This window comes from Phyllobates terribilis, unplaced genomic scaffold (genome assembly GCF_046119375.1).
Source record: "Phyllobates terribilis strain yellow unplaced genomic scaffold, ASM4611937v1 Scaffold_1__5_contigs__length_1240528914, whole genome shotgun sequence".
NCBI lineage: Eukaryota > Metazoa > Chordata > Amphibia > Anura > Dendrobatidae > Phyllobates > Phyllobates terribilis.
This window is the reverse complement of record NW_027362761.1, coordinates 269339665-269361641: the sequence shown is the minus strand read 5'-3', so window position 1 is coordinate 269361641 and position 21977 is coordinate 269339665. Positions and strand designations below refer to the sequence as shown.

The 21977-nt window shown below is 45.8% G+C and overlaps 1 protein-coding gene across 1 annotated transcript in view; it reads right to left on the bottom strand.

Annotated features, from left to right (window-relative positions):
* Window positions 1–19944, bottom strand: part of ISCU (iron-sulfur cluster assembly enzyme) — a 30785-nt gene extending 10841 nt beyond the window's left edge. Inside the window, exons 1-4 of the mRNA XM_073672323.1 lie at window positions 19745–19944; window positions 14067–14180; window positions 13564–13674; window positions 13310–13388 (exon numbers count right to left, since the gene is read on the bottom strand). Coding sequence (XP_073528424.1) covers window positions 13310–13388; window positions 13564–13674; window positions 14067–14180; window positions 19745–19834 — 394 coding nt within the window. The 5' untranslated portion in view covers window positions 19835–19944. The remainder of the gene's footprint in view (window positions 1–13309; window positions 13389–13563; window positions 13675–14066; window positions 14181–19744) is intronic.
* Window positions 19945–21977: the final 2033 nt, after the last annotated feature.

Below are 21977 nucleotides of genomic sequence, written 5' to 3'. Positions count from 1 at the left end.
GGTGACTCTTGGTCTTCCTTTCCTGGGGCGGTCCTCATGTGAGCCAGTTTCTTTGTAGCACTTGATGGTTTTTGCAACTGCACTTGGGGACACTTTCAAAGTTTGCCCAATTTTTCGGGCTGACTGACCTTCATTTCTTAAAGTAATGATGGTCACTCGCTTTTCTTTCCTTAGCTGCTTTTTTCTTGCCATAATACAAATTCTAACAGTCTATTCAGTAGGACTATCAGCTGTGTATCCACCAGACTTCTGCACAACACAACTGACGGTCCCAACCCCATTTATAAAGGCAAGAAATCCCACTTATTAAACCTGACCGGGCACACCTGTGAAGTGAAAACCATTTTCGGTGACTACCTCTTGAAGCTCGTCAAGAGAATGCCAAGAGTGTGCAAAGCAGTCATCAAAGCAAAAGGTGGCTACTTTGAAGAACCTAGAATATAAGACATTTTCAGTTGCTTCACACTTTTTTGTTAAGTATATAATTCCACATGTGTCAATTCATAGTTTTGATGCCTTCAGTGTGAATGTACAATTTTCATAGTCATGAAAATACAGAAAAATCTTTAAATGAGAAGGTGTGTCCAAACTTTTGGTCTGTAATATATATATATATACACACACACACCGTTTTTTTTACTTTTTTATTCTTTTTATCACTAGACATCTTTTACTATTACATAACATTGAAAACGACACCTTCCTAATATATACATATTTGAATAACTCCACTAGACATCTTTTCATAGCCAGTTTCTACTATAATAGCTCTTCTGTTGGATCTTTTAAAATGGGTTAACCCCCCCCCCCCCCAACCACACTCAAGCATAACGGAGAATTGGATACAGATAACCCCATCGCTGGTTTCCCAGACATCCTTAATGGACCAACTATTGTATACTAGGAAAATGTCACAAGACTTTTGGCCATCACAACTTGCTCCATCTCAGAGATTCCTTTACTCCTACTTTGCCCATTTTCCCTGCTTTCAACACAATACATTGAAATAACCAACTGTTCACTTGCGACCCAATATATCACACCCTTTTACAATGACAAGTGCCACTGCCATAAGATAATCAAGTTTACGCACTTTGTCAATGGTTTTAATGTTATGCCTGATGAGTGTGGGTGTGACAGGGATATATCTCTCTCGACATTGTTTTTTTCCTGCTTCCAATACACTTTTGTCAGCTCATTTATTATATAATGGAGCGGACGTAAGTGGACGATACAAAGATGCTACAACTTATTTAGAATATCAGAAGGACATTACCTCAGAAGAGGGAGAAAGATAGGCTGAAATGGAATCTCTCACATATAGAAAATACTTGTAAGTTACGAGAATACTAGCCTTCAGAAGGGGCATGGGAAAAGTTGGCAATTAAAATGAGCATGGTCAGTGCTCATCAGCAATGGGTAGAGTTTGTTAAGGAGGATATTACCACCTGCAGGTCATTCTTCGGAATTACATCCTTTTTAGAATTTTTTGTTAACCGGTTCCCGACCGCCCACTGTAGATAAACGTCCGCGCTGCCTGGGCTCTGTGCAGCGCCGACGTTTAAAAACGGTGGGTGGTCTCGCAGCGCTCAGGACCCCTAGGGTCCTGCAAGCGCTGCGATTCCGGTGCAGAGCGTTAGCTCTGACAGGGAACATCATCGGGACCTGATTAGATCAGGTCCCAGTGATGTTAACCCTTAGCTGTCATCTATATGCTGTGATCTATAGTGATCACGGCATATAGGAGACAGCAGGAGGAGAGGGGGTCGTCAACTTACCTCTCCGAAGACCTCCGTGTCCTTCCAGGACCTGGGGTTGCTATGGCAGCTGGAGGTCACATGACCGCCTCCAGCTCTGCCATATATGGTGTCCTGTCTGGCTCAGCTACAGCTGAAGCCTGGCAGGACACACTGACTGTGTGAAGATCTCATGTAATGTAATATATGTCTATTACATTACATGAGATCAGTGATCAGAAAAATAAAAATTAATGTCCCATACATGGACTAAGTAAAAATGTGAAAAAAAGTAAAAAAAAAGTTTTTAAACTATTAATAAAAAAATCACAAAATAAATAAAAATAAATAAATAAAATATTAAACCAATAAATCCGTATATTTTTACAAAACCAAAAAAAGTACACATATTTGGTATCGCCGCGTCCGAAACAACCCGAGCTATAAAACTGTCGCACTAATTAACTCCTTCTGTGCACACCGTAATAAAAATAAATAAAAAACGGAGCAAAAAAATATGCTTTTTCATCATATTGCCAAACAAAAAGTGGAAAAAAATGCGATCAAAAAACAAAATAGAAATAAAAATGGTACCACTGAAAACGTCATCTTGTTACACAAAAAAAAAGCCGCCATACAGCTCCATCAGCCGAAAAATAAAAAAGTTATAGCGCTCAGAATAAAGCAATGCAAAAAAAATATTTTTTTCTATAAAATAGTTTTATTGTGTAAAAACGCCAAAACATAAAAAAATACAGTAAGTGTAGTATCGCTGTAAACGTACTGACCCGAATAATAACGCTGCCTTATCACTTTTACCACACGCAGAACGGCATAAAAAAAAAACTCAAAAAACAATTCCTGAATTGTTTGTTTTTGTTAATTTTACCTCCCAAAAAACGGAATAGAAAGCGATCAAAAAATGTCACGTCCCCAAAAATGGTACCAATAAAAATGTCAACTCGTCCCGCAAAAAACAAGCCATCACATGACTCTGTCGGCCGAAATATGGAAAAATTATAGCTCTCAAAATATGGTGATGCAAAAACTAGATTTTGCAAAAAAAGCGTCTTTTAGTGTGTGACAGCTGTCAGTCATAAAAACCCGATATCAATCTGGTATCTCTGTAATCACACCGACCCGAAGAATAAAGTAATCTAATCAGTTATATCACACTAGGAACGGCGTAAAAAATAAATAAAACCAATTCTTCACCTGCTACTGATTTGTTTATTATGTCCCCAAAGATCCCAGTAAGGCTCTGCCCACATTTATCCTGTGCTCTGCGCTGAGCACTTACACCAGAGTTTCCGTGTAAATCTCTGAAATACATGATTCAGCCGGAACCCATGACGGAAGATTCCCTGTAATGAGACAGATATAGGCCACTGTGGACGCCGTCTAGCCTGGGATCCCACGGTGTCATTTGTTTTAGGCGTGCATAAAAGTGCGGTTGGCCACAGTTTTGTGCACTTCTGAAAAAAAGGACACCGCTACACAGAGGCCAGACGGTGTCCAGAGTAACTCTGCTGCCTCATTACAGTGAATGGATCCTGCAGGGGTTTCATCTGAATTACATCACTTGGAAATTTAGATGGAAACCCCGATGTAAGTGCTCAGCCTAGAGCGCCGGATAAATGTTACGTAAAATGTTCCCAATAAAAGCTTCAACTCAGTCCTCAAAAAAGCTAGTCCCCACTCAGGTCCGTCATCTGTTAAAAATATAAGGGACTTCCAAGTTACTGGTAGCAGAAAGGCTCTGGAAAACCAAAATGACCCTTGCCCCCCAAAAGAAATTCAGAAAATTTTGTGCTCCCAAATCCAAATGCCTATTCTACAATAATTTGTTCTCCAATTGTCAAATAGCACTCCGTCCCCCCCAGATCTCACCGTATGGCTAAGCGGTACGATACAGCCACATATGGGGTATTGACACTTTTAGAAGAAATTGTGTGACACATTTCGGCACCATTTTTACCCATTGCCCTGTGTGAAAATGTAAAATCTGAGGGTAAAACATTTTTTTGTGGTAAAAATATAATTATGATTTTTTCACTGCCCAATGGTATAAATTTAAAAATTAAAAAATACTCACTACTTCCCTAGATGAATTCCTTGAGAGGTGTAGTTTACAAAATGGGGTCATTTGTGGAGGTTTCTGCTGTTTTGGCATGTCAGCGACTCTTCAAATGTGACATGGTGTCTGCTGCCTATCCCAGCCAACATAGCGCTCCTTTCTCTTCCGAACCCTGCCGTACACCAAAGCAGTGGTTTTCCCCCACATATGGGGTATCGGCGTACTCAGGAGAAATTGTACAACAAATTTCATGGTGCAATTTCTCCTGTTACCCTTATGATAATGCAAAATTAGGGGATGAAAAACATTTTTTATGGGAAAAATGTGAAAATTTTATTTTCACGGCTCAATATTATAAACTTCTGTGAAGCAGCTGGGGGTGCAAGGTGCTCACCACACATCTAGATAAGTTCCCTAAGGGGTCTAGTTTCCAAAATGGTGGCACTTGTGGGGGGTTTCCGCTGTTTAGACACATTAGGGGCTCCACAAATGTGACATGGCGTCCGCTAATTATTCAAATAAATTTTACATTCAAAAAGTCAAATGGCGCTCCTTCCCTTTCAAACCCTGCCGTGCGCCCAAACAGTGGTTTTCCCTCACATATGGGGTATCGGCGTGTTCAGGAGAAATTGCACAACAAACTTCATGGTGCAATTTATCCTGTTACCCTTATGATAATACAAAATTAGAGAATGAAAAAGATTTTTTGTGGGAAAAATGTGAAAATTTTATTTTTACGGCTCAATATTATAAACTTCTGTGAAGCAGCTGGGGGTGCGAGGTGCTCACCACACATCTAGATAAGTTCCCTAAGGGGTCTAGTTTCCAAAATGGTGGCACTTGTGGGGGGTTTCCACTGTTTAGTCACATTAGGGGCTCCCCAAATGCGACATGGCGTCTGCTAATTATTCAAACAAATTTTACATTCAAAAAGTCAAATGGCGCTCCTTTCCTTTCAAACCCTGCCATGCGCCCAAACAGTAATTTGCCTCCGCATATGGGGTATCAGCGTGTTCAGGAGAAATTGCACAACAAATTTCATGGTGCAATTTATCCTATTACCCTTATGATAATGCAAAATTAAGGGATGAAAAACGGTTTTGTGGGAAAAATGTGAAAATTTTATTTTTACAGCTCAATATTATAAACTTCTGTGAAGCACCTTGGGGTTCAAGGTGCTCACCACACATCTAGATAAGTTCCCTAAGGGGTCTAGTTTCCAAAATGGTGTCACTTGTGGGGGGTTTCCACTGTTTAGGCACATCAGGAGCTCTCCAAACGCAACATGGCGTCTGCTAATTATTCAGACAAATTTTACATTCAAAAAGTCTAATGGCGCTCCTTCCTTTCCGAGCCCTGCCGTGCGCCCAAACAGTGGTTTTCCCTCACATATGGGGTATCAGCACGCTCAAGAGAAATTGCACAAAAAATTTTGGGGTCCATTTTTTTCCTGTTACCCCTGTGAAAATAAAAAAAATTGGGTCTAAAGTAACATTGTTGTGAAAAAAGTTAAATGTTAATTTTTTTCTTCCACATTCCAAAAATTTCTGTGAAGCACCTGAAGGGTTAATAAAGTTCTTAAATGTGGTTTTGAGCACCTTGAGGGGTGCAGTTTTTAGAACGGTGTCACTTTTGGGTATTTTCTGTCATAAAGACCCCTCAAAGTGACTTCAAATATGATGTGGTCCCTAAAAAAATGTTTTTGTAAATTTTGTTGGAAAAATGAGAAATCGCTGGTCAACTTTTAACCCTTATAGCTCCCTAACAAAAAAAAATTTTGGTTCCAAAATTGTGCTGATGTAAAGTAGACATGTGGGAAATGTTATTTATTAAGTATTTTGTGTGACATATTTCTCTGATTTAAGGGCTTAAAAATTCAAAGTTTGAAAATTGCAAAATTTTCAAAATTTTCGCCAAATTTCCGATTTTTTCACAAATAAACGCATGTGATATCAAAGAAATTTTACCACTATCATGAAGTACAATATGTCACGAAAAAACAATCTCAGAATCAGGGGGATCCGTTGAAGCGTTCCAGAGTAATTGCTTCATAAAGTGACAGTGGTCAGAATTGAAAAAATTGGCCTGGTCACGAAGGCAAAAACAGGCTCTGGTGCGAAGTGGTTAAAGGAGGATCAGTGTCCTATTCTACATTAAAGGCTGGAGTTCAGTTTTTCACATATGGAGCCATGATTTATCAATCTTTACTGGACATGGAACAGCTGTTTAGGAGGAACACCGCTCCAACATCCTTCATAAGGAGAAAGCATCTCTTTAGGATTAGAACGTATGGACATCGTACAAAACTATTACTTCTCATGCCCCTTCTACGAACCGGAGCAGAGATTGCTAACAGAGGGTCTTATAATGGACATTCTGGGTCCATCAGGGTAAACCTATTAAATCTCTGGCACATAATATATTTTCCCTATTTTTTATCCACTGAAAGTAAAACTAAGGCCATGTTCACATGCAGCGTTTTTTTCATGCACATTAAAAGCTGCGTTTTACAGCACCAGCAAAGCTATGAGATTTCAATGAGATTTCAGAAATCTCATGCACGCGCTTGTTTTGTACACTATATTTCGCAGCATTTTTTTTCACCCACATAAAGCAATGAGAAAGTGAAAAAAAGGCTTAAAAAATGCAACAGTGTATTTCCAATGTTTTGGTCAGTAAAACTAACTTTATTAACCCCTTCGCGACATATGACGTATATTTACATCATATGTCGTGCCCTACCTTTGATGCGAGCTCACATTTTTCTCCACACAAGACAGCTGATTTAATCAGCTATCACATGCCTTTAACAGCCGCGAGTGGATCAGAGTGCCACCTGCAGCTGTTAACCAGTTAAATCCAGCTGTCAATGTGACAGTGGGATTTAACAAGTGTAGGTTGGAAGAAAGTCATAAATCCCATCCATCGGGGCCCCTGTCACGTGATTGCAGGGCGCCGATGGATTGCCATGACCGCAGAAGTCTTGTGAACGCTAGCCCGCGATCAAGTCTCCTAAGGGGAATATTAAATAAATTCAAAAAAGATAAATGTAAAAATATGAAAAGAAAAAAAAATTATTGGACATTTCTGAACGCAGCGATGCTAATCAATAAAAATATTAAATAGATTAATCCGATTGGTAAACTGTGTAACAAGAAAAAAAATATTGAACCGCCAGAATTACATTTTTTTTTTGAGCCGCCAAAACAATGCAATTAAAGGTGATCAAAACATCACATCTACCCCATAATGGAATCAATAAAAACGTCAGCTCAGGGCACAAAAAATAAGCCATCACCTAGCTCCAGATCCCGAAAAATGGCGACAAATGCAAAAAATGTTTTTCATACAAATTTCAAGAATTTTTTTTTTTCCACCACTTAAAAAATAAACTATACATGTTCGGTATCTGTGTACTCCTACTGACCTGGGAAATCATTTTGCCAATTCAGTTTTACCATATAGTGAACATGGTAAATAAAAAAAAAGCAAAAAACAATTGTGGAATTGCACTATTTTTGCAATTTCACCACACTTGGATTTTTTTTCCCCGTTTTCCAGGACACTATATAATAAAATCAATGGTGCCATTCAACAGTCCAACAAAAACACAAGCGCTCATACAGCTATATTGATGTAAATATAGAAAATTTGTGGTTCTTGGAAGAAGGGGAGGAAACAGTGGGAAAAAAATGGAGAATGACCATGGAGTGAAGGGGTTAAACATGTACTGTAGACAAAGCACACACGTAATCCACACCCAAAAACACAGCAAAAAATGTGACAAAAAAACCCCCAAAACAACGAAAACGGGCATTTTGAAAACAGCATTTCTACTGCCAAGAGAGCAAAAATGCTGTGTGTGTGTAAGGGGGAAGACCGGGGTGTAAGTACTTTCAGAACGAGGGATCTGAAACTGCCGGGGCCGTGCCTCTGGTTGTAGGGGGAAGACAGACTGCGAGCACAGGAGTCAGGTGACCGGGGAGCTGGGGGCGTGTCTAGGAAGAGGGAGAAAAATGAGGTTTGCGCGGGAAAGCAGGCAGTTGACAGTTGGAGTGAAGCCCGACTAGAGGGAGAAGAGACACAGGGTCCGTGGAGCCGAGCAAGTGAGGTGCAGTGTTATGGACTAGGGGCTCAGCGGGTCAAACCGGAGACCGCCTGCTGCCGCCAGAAGACGGAGCATTGTTTAGGCGGGGAAGCCAGAAGAAAACACTGGCATCAGCCGGCAACTGCCTTGTGGGGAACAAGAGTCAGCTAAGTGTAAAACTGCCGATTACAAACCGTTTCGACTCTGCTACATCTAGCCAAACACTGGATTGTCGGTTATAGCCTGTTACCTACCTCCCTTGTTGTCCCCATATGTCCCCTGTTACTCCCTGCGTGGAGATTGACCCTGTTACAATAAATCCCTCCTGCTTATTAACCCTGTACTAGCTGCTCTGTTCCCGTGTCACTGCATCTAAAGTACCTGTGTCACATTTGGCGTAGTCGGCAGGATGCAGTCTTTAGACACAGACACTGCAGATCAGTCCATCCTGGGAGGCCCTAGATCTAGCTTGCCGCTGGGGGCCATGCTCAGCAATCTCCCAAAGTTCACCGGGGACAATATGATGCTGTGGGACTAGGCTGAGAGAGTTAGGAGTATGTTACGTATGCATCCGATGACCCCAGCTATGCAAGCCGAAATAGCCCTACTGTCCCTGGACGGCGAGGCCCGGCACTCCGTGATTTACCGCCCTCCCCATGACCGGGATACTGTAGAAAAAGTGGTGCGGATATTGGAGGAGATGCATGGGGATCCCACCAATGTAGGAGAGCTGAGGATACGGCTGTTTCACCAAGTGCAGCAGGAGGGGGAGACTGTGACGCAGTATGTTAATGCATTACAGAGAGTGCATGCCTATATCACTAGAAAAGACGACATGGGGAATTTTGGAATGGGCCCCCCTGACGTGATCTTAAGGGACCAATTTGTGGCAGGCCTCAGAGATGTGCAGCTGAAGCAGTCCTTGCGGGAGCGCCTGCGCGCTAACCCAAATAGGACTTTTCTAGAAGTGGGGGCGGAGGCACGTGTGAGAGCAGGAGGTGGGGGTGGCGGCCCTGGCAGGGATGGTCCGGAGTAACGAGGTACCCACCCCGCCTGCAGCTGAACTGGAATGGGCTCAAGAGATGCGAAAGGAGATGCGGGGTGAATGGTCCAGTCTCAAGAAGACCCCTGCACCGACACCAGAGATACCCGGATCAATTGCCCCAGTCAGGGAAAGAATTGAATTCAGGCCTCGCCCTGCAGGAGAGTTCCGTAGAGGAGTGAGGCCGCCCTACACAGACACGACTTGCTGGAAGTGCGAAGACGCAGGACATTACGCCAGGGGCTGTGCTAGCCGAGGGCGGCCCCTGTCGCGGCAGCCGTTAAACGGGATCCGTGTTTGGGGGACACAGCCCGGAGCCTAAGGAAGGGGAAAGAAAAAGAGGAAGTCTCAAGGACCTAGTTTCACCAGCCTGACTGTCTGGGCCGAAATAAGCGGTCGGGCTGTTCACTGCCTGATTGACACGGGATCCCAGATGACAGATACGATGACAGAAGCCTACTTTCAATAGCGATTTCCAGAGATAGCACGGCCTGAATGGGGACCAGTAATTAGACTCACGGCAGCTAATCAATTACCTATCCTGGTCGCAAGGGTGGTATGGATGAAGATCCGAGTGTGTGGGAAAAAAACTGGGGTCGTCTTGGTCGAGGGGGGAACCGGAAGTGGACCCCCGGAATGAATGTGCTGAAAGAGATCGGGCAAATCCTGATTAGTGAGCCGAAGGAGATTCCTCTAGACCAGTGGGACCCACGAGCTCCCCAAAGGAGGGTTTTCCAACAATTAATCAGAGCCGCCCAGGCTCAGGAGATGTCGAGTGAAGGGAAGGTCCTGGGGAAAATAAGTAGTACCAGCAGCTACGGCACTCACCTTACCACCAGGACAAACCGTACTCACGTTACCCGCACAGGCCTGCACACCTCTTGGGGGGGGGGCGACACCGATTTATCTTGACAATATAATTGTCTATGCCGCCACCTTCAAGGAGCACCTCCAGCGACTGGAGCAAGTACTGAGTCGCCTACAGAGTAATGGCCTAAAGGTGAAGCCACAGAAGTGCCATCTGTTCCGCAAACAGATCGAATATCTCGGTCATACTGTGTCCGGTGAAGTAGTCAGGCCCACCCAGGAAAAGGTTGCCGCCGTACAGGAGTGGCCTACCCCGAAGAAGACAGTGAAGGACGTTTCGGGCCTTCCTGGGACTTGCCGGGTACTACGGAAGATTCGTGAAGAACTTCACTCGCATAGCCAACCCATTGCTGGAGCTACTTAAGGGAGTGCCGGCGGGCTCCAAGAATCGAGCGATTTGGTGGGGAAGAAGCTAGGAAGAGGCCTTCCGTGCCCTAAAAGTGGCCCTGACCGAGGCCCCAAAACTTGCCTATGGGGATTTCTCCCAACCATTCATTCATACTCCACACTGAAGGGAACCGTGTTATCCCAAGTACAGGAGAAGAAAGAGCGCGTGATTGCGTACGCCAGCCGCTCCCTTCACGACTCAGAGGAACCCAGATAATTATAGCTCTTTCAAATTAGAGTTGCTGGCTCTGGTTTGGGCAATGACCGAAAAGTTCGCAGAGCATTTGTTCGGGTCCGAAGTACTGGTGAGAACAGATAACAACCCGCTGGCTCACCTGGAGAATGCGAAATTGGGGGCCCTGGAGCAGCGGTGGGTGGCCCGCATGGCCAGGTACCGGTATAAGATCGCCTACCGGTCTAAGACAGAGAATACTCACGCCGACGCCCTCTCCAGAGTGACATATGAACATGATCCTGATCATGACCACGATGAATATTTGGAGACGGATGAGGTCCCTAGCTTCCGAAGCTTCGTGGGACTGCTGGTCGCGGCGCTGGGACAGATCAGAGAGATGTCGGAAGAACAAGGGCTAGGGCAGCCAAGAGATGACTGGGTCCGACTTCAACAGATTGACAGAGAAGTTGCCCAATTACGTCAATGGGGGGCTTTGAGACAGGTACCCAGTCGAGAGGAGAGGAGTACCCTGTCCCCGGGGGTGCTGAAAATGCTGGGACAATGGGAGAGACTTTGTTTGCGAGACGGGCTGCTGTACCGACGGGTACAGCTACTGCGAGAGTTCGGGATCACCTGGCAAGTCGTGATCCCAGAGAAGTTGGTCGGAATAGTGGCTAAGGAGGCTCATGAACGAGGGGCTCACTTCGGACCAGAGAAGACATTTCAGTGGTTGCAGAGGCTGGTGTATCACCCACGACTGCGAGCAAAAATAGAAGACACTTGTCGAAGATGTCGGAGCTGTGAGCTGGTTAAGCCCCCGGAGCAGCAGGTCCCCATACAATCCACTGTGACTTCTGCCCCCTTGGAGGTGCTGATGATCGACTATTTGACTGTTGCGCATCTCGGGTATGAACATTGCCTAGTAATGACAGACCGCCACAAAGTTTGCGGTGGTGACCCTGACCAGAGACCAGACCGTCGAATCAACTGCGCAGGCCTTCTGCCGAGACTTCATTCGGGTGTACGGCTGCCCAAAGAGGATCCATTCCGATCAAGGCGCCTGCTTCCAGGGCCGGGTGATGGAAGAGCTGCGCCGGTTGTACAAGATTGAGAAGACACGGACCACTCCTTACCACCCTCAAGGAAATGGGACCTGTGAACGCTTTAATCGGACACTGATCCAAATGCTCCGCACGTTGGAGGAAGATCGGAAGGTACGATGGCCTGAGTTTGTGGCCGAGCTGGTGTGGGTCTACAACAACCGAGTGAATAGTACGACGGAGTTCACTCCTTATACCTTATTGTTCGGGCGAAAGGGGCGAGAGATTACGGAGTTAGAGCTGGACCCCGAGGAGGACTACCCACGGATGGGGAGGTCTTCCTGGGTCCGGGAACACCGGCATTGACTGCAGACCCTCCAACAGTTGATACAACGAAAGTTTCGGGAGCTCAAACATCATGAGACATTGCTTCTTCGAGGGACAGCTCTGAGGCCCGGGAAGTGGGTGTTGGTTCGAGCCCCGGGGCAAACTGAGTAGGCGGTGGGAACGGACCCTGCACCGAGTGAAGCGCAGGTTGGCGCTGAAGGACCTGAGCATGAAATTCAACCCGAGGGGGCTGAAGGAGCCCCTACCAGAGTGGTTCATCGTAGTATGCTGCGGCCTTGTCTGTCTAAAGATGACAAGGATGAAGAAGGATCACCTGCTTCTAGAGAGGATCCTGTCACAGTTGCCCCAAGCCACGATGTGGATGAAGAATTGTTGATTCTACCTCCGAGCCCCAGCACTCGATTACCTGCAGTCCCCAGTGCAGGCGGCGAGGGAACAACATCAGTTGAAGCCACCGGGCAGGCGGAGATTGGGAATCCAAGTGACCCTGCACCCCCCCATCGGTCAAACTGAGTTACGCCGGTCAGAACGGACAACAGCAAGAGTGCCTCCTCACCGTTACGAACAAGATCAATTTATATGGCAACGTATCGTCCAGGAAGTCCAAAAATGTGAACGTTTGGTGAAGGAACTCTCGCCCGTGGAATGGCAAGTTAAAGGACAGCGGGAGTGTAAGGGGGAACACCGGGGTGTAAGTACTTTCAGAACGAAGGATCCGGAACTGCCGGGGCCGTGCATCTGGTTGCAGGGGAAAGAGACTGTGAGCACAGGAGTCAGGTGACCGGGAAGCTGGGGGCGTGTCCAGAGCGAGAGCGCAGGAGTCAGGTGACCGAGGAGCTGGGGGCGTGTCCAGGAAGAAGGAGAAAAAGGAGGTTTGCGCGGGAAAGCAGGCAGTTGACATTGGGAGTCAAGCCCGACTAGAGGGAGAAGAGACGCAGGGTCCGTGGAGCCGAGCAAGTGAGGTGCAGTGTGTTATGGACTAGGGGCTCAGCGGGTAAAACCGGAGACCGCCCGCTGCCGCCAGAAGACGGAGCACTGTTTAGGCGGGGAAGCCAGAAGAAAACAACACTGGCATCAGCCGGCAACTGCCTTGTGGGGAACAAGAGTCAGCTAAGTGTAAAACTGCCGATTACAAACCGTTTCGACTCTGCTACATCTAGCCAAACACTGGATTGTCAGTTATAGCCTGTTACCTGCTACTTCCCTTGTTGTCCCCATATTTCCCGTTACTCCCTGCGTGGAGATTGACCCTGTTACAATAAATCCCTCCTGTTTATTAACCCTGTACTGGCTGCTCTGTGTTTCTGTGTCACTGCATCTAAATTACCTGTGTCACATGTGAACGTAGCCTAAGTTCCCAATGCATGAATAAGGGCTCTCAAATCAATAGGGAAGGAGAACAGAAAGAAACTGCATTTAATAAAACTGAAATAAGCCTTGATATTTTAGCCCAGTTGCCCATTATAAGTACAAGAATGCATATTGGGTAGAAAGCTAGTACGTCACCTGCCTCCCAGTATCCCTCACAGACATGGTGATAAAATACTCACTAGAACAATGTAGCTTCACTGGAGGAAGGCAGAGCTCTTTGGCAATATCGGTATTCTTGATGGTCATTGCCTCATCAACCTATCAAATGATACAAGATTACTGATGAGAATATTTTGCATTAGCAAATTTGTTTTTCTTCATCAAGGTCACTAACAAGATGTGAATATCCAAGGAGGCGAGGGAAAGGGGCGGGGGGTGGACACCTCTAAATGATACACAAAAGTGAAATATAAAAAGAGCCAATAATAATTACCGTTTTGCCCTTCACCCATTCAGTAGCCAAAGAGCTGGAAGCAATTGCAGAACCACAGCCAAATGTTTTGAACCTGGCATCGACAATTTTTCCATTTGCATCCACTTCAATCTGCAAGATGAAGAATATCAGTTACCGTATATCTCTTATAAAAAGTAACAAAGAAGGTGAAAAGTAATATGCACCAATTAAAACATCAACTAATTGCGCTAAAAACAAAAACCCTCACAGATCCATCGACAAAATTAAAAAGGTGTCAAAAGGAAAACAACGTTATACATTTGGCATCGTCAAAAATTGTACTGACCCCACAGAATAAAAGGTAACCCAAATATTGCAGACACACAAATACAATCTTAAGTGACCCTGGGCATATTATATAATCCCATTTTAGGGACAAGAAGTGCAATCTGGTGCCAGCAAGAAACATTTACTGCTGAATTACACCTAGCAGTGCTCACTGCCCTGCATTGTGTAACAGGACGTACACACGAGATACAAACCTGCAGTTTCATAACATCTCCACACGCTGGCGCACCCACTAAGCCCGTTCCAACATTCTTGGCGTTCTTGTCAAGAGAGCCAACATTCCGTGGGTTCTCATAGTGGTCAACAACCTGTTAACATACAAGTAGAGAACGCGTTATTGAATGAAGGTCAAAGGAGTTTTCCCTGCCCTTGACTGGAAACATTGTAGCTTTGCCAACTTGTTACGCAGTAAATATTAGAACTCAAGGCCTGAACTACACAAGCAAAAAAATATATAAATAACAATTAGAATTCAAATACAAAAAAAAAATAATTCACAGATATAGGAAGAATGGGGGGTGGAGGGGGAGAATAAGGACATAAACACTAAAGACTCCCAGAGGTCCCCTTTGCTGCTCTAGGAAAGGTTTCAGGGGCAACTTAGATTGAGGCTGTGTGCCCACTATGCGCTTTTTAAGCGTTTTCGCAGCGGCAATTCCACTGCAGAAAAGCTTAAAAAACACTTGGTAGAAGGTCTGCCATGTGCCCTAATGATAATCCGCATGTGCTGTGCACATGCCGTGGTAATTTCCGCTGCGGATTATCATTGCGGAAAAATCCGCAGCACTACCAATTATTTTGCGGAATCGCGGTGTTTTCGCCGCCACTGACTTTCATTGGACCATATGACATCCGCATCACTGCATCTGTACATGCGGATAACATGCCGATATCATGCGGTTCAATGTGCGGATGGTACCCGGGTCTGGAGAAGAGGAGACTCTCCTCCGGACCCGGGTACCATAATACCTGTAAAAAAAAAAAGAATAAAATAAAAAATATACATTATACTTACCTTCTTGTTGGCCCCCGGTGTCCTTGTCCTGGCTTGCCGGCAGCTCGCGGTAGACTAAAAAGGACCTGCGGTGACGTCATTTAATCATGTGACGGGTCACGCGACCACTGACGTCGGCGGTCTTACACAGACTTTCTGGCATGATGTGCAAATATTAAACAGAGCAACCCTGCAGCTTTATTTAAACTAACTACCAGAGATATAGGATAAAAGTCAGGCCAAACCATATATAAAGACTGCAGCTTATCTATTGCCATCATATTCAATCTCAGCTTTCACATGATGCCTGACTCAATATCCTAGGTACAAGCACTCGTCAGCTATGTGACCATGATCAGGCTATAGCAGCGCTTTGGACGCAGCATATTTTCGCTGCATCCGATCCCACATGTAAATCCGCATGTTTTCACTGAATACATGCAGAGTTATCGCATCCTATACATTCTATTGTGGAAATTTCTGTTGCGGAGATGCTAGTTGACAGGATGCGGCTCGTAAATCCACAACGTGAGTTTACGTGGCGTCAAATAGAAGCACAATGGGCATGGGATTTCTATAAATCCCATCCACTGTGTTACTACTGTACAACGCAGTGTTTTAGATGCAGGGCATGTGAGCTGCATCCAAAACGCTGCTAGTACAGACCATGGGCACATACCACGAGTCAGGGCAGCAGGGAATCAAGTTTTGCTTCTTACTTATGCCATATGGATTGAGGTGAACGCTGCAAATTACGTCAGATTAAAGGATCTACAGTGACTCCAGGGGAATACAGGAACATTGCATCGTTATGACCATCTTAACCCCTTCGCAACCCTTGATGTACCCATACGTCATGGTCGGATAGGGGTTCTAGACCGTAGATGTATGGGTGTGCCTGAGCAATCGCCGAGAGCTTGGCTGCGATATGGCTGCCTCGGCCAGGAGCGGTGCCCGCACCCAGCTGTTTAGCCCTCTAAATGCTGCAATCAATATCGATCACCACATTTGGGATGCTAGGAGATGAAGGGAGCTCCCTCTCACATCCGATCGGTGGCATCGTGAAGGCCCGATCATTATCATGGCAAGCAGAGGTCGTCATGACCACCTCCGGGTCAGCCAGCTACAGCAAGCCTGTTAGACCATGCCAGGAGCATGGTTTAAATGGCTTCTGTCAGCGTAACACTGACAGGTATAATGCAATGCAATACATTATATCAGTGATCAGACTAATAAAAGTCCAATAGAGGGACTAAGTAAAAATAAAAAATTGTAGGAAAACTTAAATATAACAATAAAAAAAATGAAAAATATTATACCAATAGGTAAATTCATGCAAATAAAAAGTACACATTTGGTATCGTCATGTCCAGAACAACCCGACCTATAAAATTGTCGCACTAGTTAACTTCTTCAGTGAACACCATTAAAAAAAAAAAAAAAGTGGCAAAATAACTATGCTTTTTCATCATAATGACGAATAAAACCCGATCAAAAAGTTGAATGTAAATAAAAATGGTACTGCTGAAAACATCATCTTGTCCCACAAAAAACGAGCTGCCATACAGCTTCATCAGCGGAGAAATAAAAAAGTTACAGCTCTCAGAATAAGGCGATGCAAAAATAATAATTTTTTATATAGAATAGTTTTTATTGTGTAAAAGCAGCAAAGCAAAAAAAAAAATGATATAAAAGTGGTATCTCAGTAATCGTACTGACTTGAAGAATAAAGCTCTTATCACTTTTACCACACGGAACGGCATAAAAAAAAAACGTGGGCATGGTCGATGTCATAGAAATATTAAGAATTTCTCCCAAACCGCTCTCCCCCCACCTCTCCCTTATTGACCATCAGTGTAAAAGAAGCTCTATGCAAATCGCAGCACACAGGAGAGGTGACAAACTCAAGTGGCACATGTCTGTGATAAATATACACGTAGGTGAGAAAGATGCAGTTCCTGGCTTCAAAAGCATTCTCTCTCATCCCCAGGGCATCCCCCTTTTGCGTAACAAATCTACAGTCTGGCCAGCACGACACTAAATATGGAATATCGGAAGTTCTATGCTTCCGATTATAATGGGACACATTTTTAGTGGCAGGGTGAGCTAAGGAACAATATGCATAATTTTCTGTAGCTGTATGACCCTACAGTGAGCTGTAATGCAAAAGTACACAGATTAAACAACCGCAGTCACTTCATGTCTAGCCTCTAAAGAAAGGTAAATTTGAAACAAAAAATATGGCGTCACTACCCACGCGAGGTCATCCCAGGGGATGCTGTGGACAGGTTCCAGCTTCAGCATAAAAGACCCAGCTGAAGATGGTTCCATACTCATGCTGGGAGGATATATTTTATATAGCATGGGTCACGGTCGATAACAGTCAAATCAATTGGAACGCCTCCCCTCCAGCTTAACTGAATCGTCTCTGCGATCTCTTTAATCCCATTTTATTTGTGTAACTATATATTCTGTATTGTAATGTCTCCTTTTGTAAAAACCTTTGTATGTTTTTCATAAACACTGCCACCCTTTTGGATTAAATATAAAATTTAATAGTTTGTTCCTTCTGTCCTGTAATCGTTCCTCCCCCGAAGCCATATACGTTAATAGAAAGCAGGCATTTGATCAGGCCTGTATTATATTTCAAATCTGGTCGGTGGTGGCAGCAAATAATATTAAAGTGGGCCATCAGTGATAGTATAGGGCATAAACATATTCCATGTGTTGGAAGGCAGTGTGTATGCCATACGCTCACTGCTAGCTTGCTGATAGCTACTTAGTGAGAACTGCCTGCAGCCTTCTATATTGATCGCCGGCCAATCGTGCAATTGCCCGGCTGACAGGGGGGCAGCAGAGAGTTGTTTGCTCAAGAGATCACAGTGGGTGGACTGAGGAATCAGGATCATGTGAATTCTTGACAATCGACTACAGGCTGTGGGCTCTCTCCATTCAAGTGTATGGAGAGAGGCCGCACCCACTGGCTGGGAGTATGTATAAATCATACCCACCCTTGGGTCTAGGTCAGAAACCGGAGAATCACTGAAGCACCCAGTGCCTGCGCTGGGGGGATTCATAAGTCTGCAGTCACACAAAGTGATTGCAGACTTATAGATTTGGACCGGGCAACCCGTTTAAGGGCATAAAAATTCAAAGTTTGAAAGTTGCTAAATTTTCAATCTTTTTGTCACATTTTTTATATTTTCATAGATAAACGCAAATCATATATGCCAAAAATGTTTTGCCTGTTATCAAAATGCACCACTATCATGAAGTACAATTTGTGATGAAATACCAATCTCAGAATCAGTGGGATCCGTTGAAGAGTTCCAGAGTTATTACCTCAAAGTGACATCTTGTCAGAATTGAAAAAACTGGCCTGGTCAAGAAGGTGAAAACAGGCTGGGGGGGTGAAGAAGTTAATCATGAATAACCAGTATTTGTGCACTGTTACAATTGAGTTGGGTGTGTGGTTTTTTTCTAAACACTTTTAAAAAACGCAATTTAAACAAAGATTTTCCAGGCAACAAAAGAGATACAGGGATAGTTTAAGATTACAAAAAGAATGCACTCACATGTGGTGACCATCTTGGAGATGGGACTACATTCCGGTCCCTCCCATTTCTTAAAGGGGTATTCTCAAGATTGGAAGTTATCCCCTATCCATAGAATGGGGGACTACTTCTTGATCGCTGGAGGTCTGACCACTGGGACCATGATGATCCCAACGACCAGGACTCTGATGTCCACTTATGAAGGTAGTGATTATGAGCACTGCCGTTATTATTCACTCTTAAAGGGAACATGTCACGTCCTAGTTGCTATGTATACTGCCCCCATTGGTTTGTTCCGGACCAATCAGCGACACGGAATTTCAGAACAAGATGGCGGCCGTTAGCGGCTCATCTGCCGCACGGAGGTCAGCGGCGATGCAGCCGGGAGATGACCGGCGCTAGCCGGTCATCTCCCGGCTGCTCGCAGCGTAAGTACCCGCACAGGCAGCGCCGCTCCCCGGTGCGGCCGCGACCAATCAGCGATATTGGCGCGAAATTTAAAACACTGCTGTCCTGAATTTAAAGTAGTGCACAACCCATTTAAACACTGCTTCGCTGATTAGTCGCGCCCGGTCGGCCGCATACATATTCTAGAATACCCGATGCGTTAGAATCGGGCCACCATCTCGTGATTTTATAACCTTATATACACTTTGTCCTGCCTGCTGTATTCAGTCATAGGGGTGTGATTCTCTCATTCAGTCACTGCTGGCGCCACCCATGTATTTAAATACTGGTCCAGGCAAGCGCTATTATTGTGGGGTGTGTGCGCATTTGTACATGTGTGGCCGCGGGGCCCGCGCAGTGAGTCTGTGTAGTTTGCAGCTTTACTGCGCATGCGCTGTGACGCTCTATTCCCCACGCAGTGAAGACTGACCAATGGAGAAACATTCTCTCCACCTCAGAGAAAAACGGATCCAACTCTAATCAGAGTCTAAGTAGCATAATGGAGGGGCAACAGTGGGACCCTGCCTGCCTGCGGATCTCTGGTCCCACCAAGTGCAGCCTCGGTATAGAAGTCCTCTACCCCAGGAGCAGGCAGTGCGGTCAGGGCAGGTGGAGGACACTGCACACTCAGGAGCCCAATATACACTATGCCTTTCAGGCACAGGCCCGACAGAAAACACAGCTGCGCTGCACTGAGAATCCCGGATATAGGGGACCAGCAGCAGCCGCCTGACAGTCCCCTGCCATAGGCACCGCCAGCAGCCTCAGCACGGTACAATGGCCGGTTACCTGACAGGACACAGCTCCTGTCCTCCCCCAGCCGCTCAGCGGTGACCTCCCCTCACACCGTGTAACACAGCCGTGCAATGTACGCTACCTTCTTGTGATAGGCAGCACACGGGACTCGGAACTCTGGCGCCACACACCTACTCCACACGGAGCAAAACAGCCGTCCCACTCCAGCCATTGCGTCTGTCCAGCAGTCAAGACGGCAGAGATGGCGGCGCGCTGACGTTGCTGTGTACGGAAGTCACGTGGCCCGCTCGCTCACAGCAGCCTGAAGCGCGGAGCCTGCTGTGCTGTGCTGTCACGTGATGGGGGCGTGATCTGTGTTATGCAAGGACACATGGTGCTGGTTATGTGCCAGACTAGAGAGCGACTGTGAGGGAAAGGGCTGACTGACATCTCTAGTCAGATCTCTGGTCTGCTGCACAGTGGGCTATGCGATCAAGGGGGAAGGAGGATCTGTCAGCACAGCAGACTGTGCAATGGAGGGAGAGGAGGATCTGACAGCACAGCAGACTATGCAATGGAGGGAGAGGAGGATCTGACAGCACAGCAGACTATGCAATGGAGGGAGAGGAGAATCTGACAGCACAGCAGACTATGCAATGGAGGGAGAGGAGGATCTGACGGCACAGCAGACTATGCAATGGAGGGAGAGGTGGATCTGACTGCACAGCAGACTATGCAATGGAGGGGAAGGAGGATCTGACAGCACAGCAGACTATGCAATGGAGGGAGAGGAGGATCTGACAGCACAGCAGATCATACACTGGAGGTAGAGGAGGATCTGATAGCACAGCAGACTATGCAATGGAGGGGAAGGAGGGTCTGACAGCACAGCAGATCATACACTGGAGGGGGAAGGAGGATCTGACAGCACAGCAGACTATGCAATGGAGGGGGAAGGAGGTTCTGATAGCACAGCAGACTATGCAATGGAGGGGGAAGGAGGATCTGATAGCACAGCAGATCATACACTGGAGGGAGAGGACGATCTGATAGCACAGCAGACTATGCAATGGAGGGGGAAGGAGGTTCTGATAGCACAGCAGACTATGCAATGGAGGGGGAAGGAGGATCTGACAGCACAGCAGACTATGCAATGGAGGGGAAGGAGGATCTGACAGCACAGCAGATCATACACTGGAGGGAGAGGAGGATCTGACAGCACAGTAGGCTATGCAATGGAGGGGGAAGGATGATCTGACAGCACAGCAGACCATACAATGGAGGGGGAGGGGGATCTCTCAGCACAACAGATCATACAATGGAGGAGGATCTGACAGCACAGCAGATCATACAATGGAGGGGGAGGAGGCGCTGACAGTACAGCAGACTATACAATGGAGGGGGAGGAGGATCTGACAGCACAGCAGGTTATATAATGGAGGAGGAGGAGGAGGATCTGTCAGCACAGCAGATCATACAATGGAGGGGGAGGAGGCGCTGACAGTACAGCAGACTATACAATGGAGGGGGAGGAGGATCTGACAGAACAGCAGGTTATACAATGGAGGGGGAGGAGGATCTGACAGTACAGCAGGGTATACAATGGAGGGGGGATCTAATTGTTGTGCAAGCGATGCCAAGTTTTGCAGCTTTTAAAAATGGCACAAATGATGAATTAGCTGAAAACATCTGTAAACTCCAGACCCTACCCACAACAGCGAACACATAAAATAAACTTAAAGCATCACTCTAGCGTCTTTTTTATCGCAACGCTGGAGTTGTGCTTTAAATGTAAGTCCACTGTCATATACTCACCCTCCACGGTTTATGGCACAGCTGCCGTCTGTCTCCTGTGAAAAGTGACCTGTTCACAGTTTCAGTGTTTAATGGAGCGGTGCGGAGGTCACTTTTCAATACAAGTCTATGAGAGCCTCGTTCTGGCCTCATATACTTGTACTGAGAGCATGTGATCAGAGATTCTGACTTCCGGCTCACAAAATGGCACCATGGGACCGGAGCGGTGCTGAAAACTGGGGAAGACACCACTCCAGCGCTGGAGTGATTGTGACGACACTGGGGTCTGTGGGTGCTCTTGTCTGCTTACCCGACTGTCTTTAGAAAGACTGCATATGGACCAGGGCTCATACCATTGAATGCCCGCTCTCTTTTACGGTGGGCAGGACACTACTCAGACAACACAGGGGGATGGTACACTGTGGCAATTTATCAAACCAGACGCAGAGATCCCATTTTTATAGTTCACATTAATTCACAATGCTCGAATATCCACAGCTCATCCCCCCAATATTGGCTGGCAAACACCCTACAATGGTACTTAACATATCTAGCAAACATCCATTGTTCAGAGTCCCTGT